Source organism: Oncorhynchus gorbuscha, linkage group LG16 (genome assembly GCF_021184085.1).
Source record: "Oncorhynchus gorbuscha isolate QuinsamMale2020 ecotype Even-year linkage group LG16, OgorEven_v1.0, whole genome shotgun sequence".
Taxonomy (NCBI): Eukaryota; Metazoa; Chordata; class Actinopteri; order Salmoniformes; family Salmonidae; genus Oncorhynchus; species Oncorhynchus gorbuscha.
The window spans coordinates 6,404,873-6,411,459 of record NC_060188.1 but is presented as its reverse complement, the minus strand read 5'-3'; the positions used below and the strand labels follow the sequence as shown (position 1 = coordinate 6,411,459).

Genomic DNA, 6,587 nt, shown 5'->3' with positions numbered 1-6,587 from the left:
AATGCACTTCAATATTTTTGTCTTGCCCATTCACTCTCTAAATGACACACACACTTCATGTCTAATTGTCTCAAGGCTTAATAATCCTTCTTTAACCTGGCTCCTCCCCTTCATCTACACTGACTGAAGTGGATTTAACAAGTGACATTTCACATGGATTCACCTGGTCAGTCTCATGGAAAGAGCAGGTGTTTCTGATGTTTTGTACAGCTACACTCATTGATGTCACAAATTAACAGTCTCATTCTTTCTCAGGTTATATAAGTGAAGTAGGGTTCAAGCGATGAACGAAAGCTGAAACTAACCATACATACTGACAAAAGAAACAGAGGAAACCACAGTTCAAAGTTTGATCCAAAGTGGACATTTTAGTGATTTAAGAACAAAAACGCTACAAAGTTTTACTTTTCATACTGTAGATACCACATCAGTAGGTCCTGTTGCGTCACATTCAACCGCTTCTTTAGTTAAACAGCAAGTCACACCCCATTACCACGCCCCCACACACACACCCATCTGTGTAGATCATCTTGTTAGGCACGAGGGAGGGAGAACTGTGTTTACAGCTATCTATATCTGTTCAGTCATTGCAAAGCTTAGATACACAAGTAAGGGAGTAAGGGAGCATTTCTAGAGTATTGGGATGTGACAGGTGTATTCAATTATTCCCTTTTCGTTCTGAGCACAGTGCAGAGATACAGTTAAACCCCATAGGCTGGGCCCTGGTGGCGCTCCAGCTAGAAGTCACCCGTACACAGATCTAGGGTCAGACTACTACTTCACCCCAAAACCTCTATTCCCAACAAGGGGACTGGGGCAATATCTGACTCTGGATCAATGACTAGTGGGTATCTTCTACCTACTCCATTGAAGCACCCTGAGATCTGATAGGCAGCTGTGGTCACTGCAGTAGAGGTTTGGCGGGGCCAAAGTGGCCCAGGTTCTCACATGCTTTAAGCCAGCGCTGGACGTTGGCCGGAGAGGAGGCGGCAGGGCCTGTCTGGAGGACGCAGCAGTAACAGGCGATGTCAGCCAGCGAGAGCTCGGGACCGGCCAGCCAGGGGTCGCGACCCAAAGTGCTGTTGAGGGCGCGGAGGACTGCCGACCGCTCCTTAGCGCTGCCCTCAGCCAGCTGGAAGAAGGCTGTGTCCACCCAACTGTCCACCAGTGTAGCCAGGGCGGGGTCGCTGGGGTAAGGGGCAACGAGGCGGAACAAGAAGCGCGCCACGTTGGCCTCGCCCTCGATGGGGCACATGTTCTGAATGCTGAACTTCATCTGCAGCTTGGAGACTAGAGAGAGAGAGGGCGAGAGAGAGAGAGGGCGAGAGAGAGAGAGGAGGGGGCGAGAGAGAGAGAGAGCGAGAGAGAGAGAGAGAGAGAGAGAGAGAGAGAGAGAGAGAGAGAGGGGCGGGAGAGAGAGAGAGAGGGGCGGGAGAGAGAGAGAGAGAGAGAGCGAGGGGGGGCGAGAGAGAGAGAGACGGGGCGAGAGAGAGAGAGAGGGGAGAGAGAGAGGGGCGAGAGAGAGAGGGCGGGAGAGAGAGAGGGGGAGGAGAGAGGGCGAGAGAGAGAGAGGGGGCGAGAGAGAGGGGAGAGAGAGAGAGGGGCGAGAGAGAGAGAGAGAGAGGGCGGAGAGAGAGAGAGAGAGAGGGCGAGAGAGAGAGAGAGAGGGCGAGAGAGAGGGCGAGAGAGAGGGCGAGAGAGAGAGAGAGAGAGAGAGGGCGAGAGAGAGAGAGAGAGAGAGAGAGAGAGAGGGCGAGAGAGAGAGAGAGGGCGAGAGAGAGAGAGGCGAGAGAGAGGGCGAGAGAGAGAGAGAGAGGGCGAGAGAGAGAGAGGGCGAGAGAGAGAGAGAGAGGGCGAGAGAGAGAGAGGGCGAGAGAGAGAGAGAGAGAGAGAGAGAGAGAGAGAGGGAGAGAGAGAGAGAGAGAGAGAGAGAGAGAGAGAGGGCGAGAGAGAGAGAGGGCGAGAGAGAGAGAGAGAGGGCGAGAGAGAGAGAGGGCGAGAGAGAGAGAGAGGGAGAGAGAGAGAGAGAGAGAGAGAGAGAGAGAGAGAGAGAGAGAGAGAGCGAGAGAGAGAGGGGAGACGAGAGGAAGAGAGGGGAGAGAGAGAGAGAGAGAGAGGGAGCGAGAGAGAGAGAGAGAGCGGAAGAGAGGGGAGACGAGCGGAAGAGAGGGAGAGAGAGAGAGAGGGCGGAAGAGAGGGGAGAGAGAAGAGAGAGAGGGCGGAAGAGAGGGGAGAGAAGAGGGGAGACGGGCGGAAGAGAGAGGGCGGAAGAGAGGGGAGAGAGAGAGAGGGCGGAAGAGAGGGAGACGGGCGGAGAGAGAGAGGGCGGAAGAGAGGGAGGCGGAAGAGAGGGGAGACGAGCGGAGAGAGGGAGAGAGAGAGACGAGAAGAGGAGACGAGCGGAAGAGAGGGGAGACGGAAGAGAGGGGAGACGGAAGAGAGGGGAGACGGAAGAGAGGGGAGACGGAAGAGAGGGAGAGAGAGGGGAGACGGAGAGGGGAGGCGAAGAGAGACGGAAGAGAGGGGAGACGGAAGAGAGGGGAGACGGAAGAGAGGGGAGACGGAAGAGAGGGGAGACGGAAGAGAGGGGAGACGGAAGAGAGAGGGAGACGGAAGAGAGAGGGAGACGGAAGAGAGAGGGAGACGGAAGAGAGAGGGAGACGGAAGAGAGAGGGAGACGGAAGAGAGAGGGAGACGGAAGAGAGAGGGAGACGGAAGAGAGAGGGAGACGGAAGAGAGAGGGAGACGGAAGAGAGAGGGAGACGGAAGAGAGAGGGAGACGGAAGAGAGAGGGAGACGGAAGAGAGGGGGAGACGGAAGAGAGAGGGAGACGGAAGAGAGAGGGAGACGGAAGAGAGAGGGAGACGGAAGAGAGAGGGAGACGGAAGAGAGGGAGACGGAAGAGAGAGGGAGACGGAAGAGAGAGGGAGACGGAAGAGAGAGGGCAAGGGATGAGAGGAGAAAGGTACATTTTCTCCAAAGATAATCTAAATAGGTGTTAAAAATGTTGAAAGCAGCTAACAACAAAAGGACACATTGTCTATACATATGAATAGTAAATGGTGAGCGATACTAGTATGTCTGACATCACATCTCCCTAACCTAGCCCAGTCACATCAGTTCAAAGCTAGGAGACATTCCTAGCCATACCCTGTCTCTCACTCCACTACTCTTTCTACCCCCCTCTCCCAACATTCCCCTCTTTTTCTACCCAGTATCTCCACCCCCTTCACTTAACCCAATCTGCCCACCCACAGTTCCCACTCTAAACTTTCTACTCTTTTACTATCCTGTCTCTGACTACCCCCAACCCTCACCATCTTTCCATATAAGGGTGAAGCCCAGCTGGAAACGCTGGCGGACGTAGCTGTCTGCGTGGCGCGGCCCCAGGCAGGAGAGCAGCTGCGCGGGCACACCAGACACTGATGAGTGGACATGCACACTGGAGAGCACCCGGTAGCGCTGGCACAGCATTGCGTGGAGCACCAGCAGAGTGAGGGGTGGTCGTGCCGGATTGGCGTTGATCACAATGTCCCGGAGGGCACCAAGGTCCTAATGGGTACAGGACAAATTATGATGATACCCTCTTAAGGAGTTTCCAACAAACTTGAGTCGTGGCACAGCCGAAATAGACAAATTATGTGGCGTATTGACGAAACTCAACTTAATGAATTGCTATTCCTATAAGATCTCTAACAGACAAAAGCTCTACTCCTATAAGATTTCTAACAGACAAGAGCTCGATTCCTATAATTGACAAGAGCTCTATTTCTATAAGATATTTAACAGACAAGAGCTCTATTCCTCACCTTGCCCAGTAGGGAGTCCAGGTCTGCAGTGCCACTAAAGGATGTGGCTGTGGGACTCTGGGAGAGAGAGGTCACAGTCTGGTCCAGGTCAGCGTCGGGTGTGGTCACGGTCTTGGCCAGGCCATCCACAGCAGCCTTCAGTTCATAGAGCCTGCGCATGATCTTATCCTGACGTACCTCCAGGTCTCTGAACGCAGGGTCCACCTCTGTCCCATTCTACAGGGGGGAGGGGAGAGCTATGGTTAACACAGATATAGTACATTGAGACAAACACTTGATTTTATGCTGACGCAGCTCCAAAGCCTGTACTGCAGGGTCCACCTGTCTGACAAAAAGAGAAAGTAAACACACCCTGCCACAAACAAACATGCCCATGCTGCCCTCAGGGCCCTGTGAAGGAAATGTGTTAACACAATACATACATGATCATTCATGTTAAGTCCAATGTTCCCTCCAAGCTGCAGGCAGGCACGCAACTCCCCCGGGATTGCCGATAGATTGAACTTCTCAACTTTCTAGAGTTTTCCCTGTTAGTTAACACTATCAACGTTTCTCTTTACATTTACATTACATTTAAGTGATTTAGCAGACGCTCTTATCCAGAGCGACTTACAAATTGGTGCATTCACCTTATGACATCCAGTGGAACATTCACTTTACAATAGTGCATCTAAAAACTTTAATATAATAATAATAATAATATAATAATAATGTGGCAATTGTCATCGAATCAACACAATGTTAGCAACTTTCAGTGCAACATTGGCTAGGCCTTTGTCACACTGAGGGACTATGTAGTCAGGCAGATAATTGTTTGAGGGGGACTGAATGTGAAGGGATTGATTGCCAAGAAATAATTTCCTGAGGAAATCTTTAGGTGAGCTGTCAACAAAACACCAAACATGAAAACAGTAATGTGTCATTGACTCGTTCTTATAAAGTAGCTAGATAATGTGGTCGGATGATTGTAAACAGGGAGTCATTGTTGATCAGGATGAATTCAGAGCCATTCCTATAGCCAGCTAGCAACATTATAATATTAGGCTCGGCTATGGCTGAATCCATTAGCCTACATACCATCACATAGAAAAAGGCTACTAGAAATGACAGCACGTCTATATAACCTAGTTGTTCATTATACTGTATAATGACATGTTTTTGTTGCTGTCTCGCTAACGTTAACTAACTACAGTAGTAAATTAAAGGCAGTCAGTTACACCCACCCATATCATCCATTCAGTCTAGCACACAAAATGTCTGACCTGGGCCAATCATATGCTGGCTGCTAAAATCTAACTAACTCTGTAGTTGAAAATATACGTTCGGAGTACTGGTAACGTCCTTTCACAAATTCTGGGGGGCACAACCAAAACATCTAGCTACAGTAGTTAACTCAAATTACGTTAGTCAGCCACACATTGCATCAGCCGAATAGGAGATTGGTCGGGTTGAAGCTAGGCTAACGTTAGATAATTTTCTGGCAAATGATCTAACTGTTGTTGTTGTGGGGCTATGTAACGTTAGCTCATTTTTGACGGCAAAATGTCACATTTATTAGCTGGCTTGTTAATTCATGACATTAGTGATATTAGCTAGTCCATTTATGGTCGGATTTCAAATAACGTTAGTTACCTGAAGCGCATGTTCCGAGCAGCCACTTGCACTTCTCTGCGCGTGGATATTCGGCAACTTGTACATGCAGGTTGGCAAATCAGTCTTTATGTCATCCCCAAAGACGGGCTTTACCTGGTACATGGGCATATTGTTGGGTGGTTAGTGCCCTCCAAAAGAACCAATAACAACCGATATTCCAGCAACAGCTGACTTCTGGGGACGTTATCAGACCGCTGCAGCTACGTGCAGCCTGCGACCGAAAGGAAGGATGCCCGACTCAGTGTCTTACGTCACATCCGGTGAAAGTGATTCGCTCAGAGAGGATGTTAGTTGATGTTAGTTGTTACCGACATCTTTGATTTGATCAGGTCCATCCGGACCAGGTATGGTAAAACCTTCTCCCTATGCAGCTAATGACTAGTCCTAGTCTAATATACTGTAGCTTCTGCAGTTATTGCTTAATGGTGGCGACGCGTCATTCAGGGCAGGTGGGAAGACAACCAGTTTAACTTTTTTTTTTTTAAGTATATAAATATATATATATTAAAGTCCCCGAGCTTTTCATATGAAGAGAAATTATAGATAAAAATGTATTGGTGCTCATCGGCCATTCAACATAAACATTACACAGCAAGTTGGAAATCGCAAATTCAACAATAAGTGCTAAGGGGGTCACTGGCGCCGGAGGAGATAGCTGCCGTTTTACGGGCTCCTAACAAATTGTGCTATTGTGTGTGTTTTTTCACGTTATTTGTAACTTATTCTGTACATAATGTTTCTGGCACCATCTATTATAGCCGAGAAGAGCATCTGGATATCAGGACAGTGATTACTCACCTCGTACTGGACAAAGATTTTTTTTTCCTTAACGAGTCGGACGTGAAGGATTTACTTCAGACTCCCGACAAGGACCAAATCCCCGTCATTCTCATGAAGAAGAGACAGAGATATTGGGGACGTTGGTCGGGGTGCCTTGTAAGGATCCGCCTCTACCATCAATCTTTTTAGCCAAAGAGCAATCATTTCATAATAAAATGGATTATATCCAATCAAGACTATCTTACCTCCGGGACATTAAAAACTGTAGTATCTTATGTTTCACCACGTCGTAGCTGAACGACTACATGGATAATATACAACTGGCTGGGTTTTCGGTGCATTAGC

At 49.0% G+C, this 6,587-nt stretch overlaps 1 protein-coding gene across 2 annotated transcripts; it reads right to left on the bottom strand.

Moving 5' to 3' along the window:
- Positions 1-341: 341 nt before the first annotated feature.
- Positions 342-5,715, bottom strand: aimp2 (aminoacyl tRNA synthetase complex interacting multifunctional protein 2). 2 transcript variants are annotated; one of them, XM_046305189.1, is made up of 4 exons: positions 5,442-5,715; positions 3,810-4,025; positions 3,318-3,552; positions 342-1,290 (listed from the first exon to the last, which is right to left on the bottom strand). In XM_046305189.1, the coding sequence occupies exons 1-4, from the start codon at positions 5,568-5,570 to the stop codon at positions 902-904; spliced, it is 969 nt and encodes a 322-aa protein (XP_046161145.1). In that variant the 5' UTR covers positions 5,571-5,715; the 3' UTR covers positions 342-901. The 2 variants fall into 2 exon arrangements, with proteins under 2 accessions (XP_046161145.1, XP_046161146.1); XM_046305190.1 differs by having other exon boundaries at positions 5,556-5,711.
- Positions 5,716-6,587: the final 872 nt, after the last annotated feature.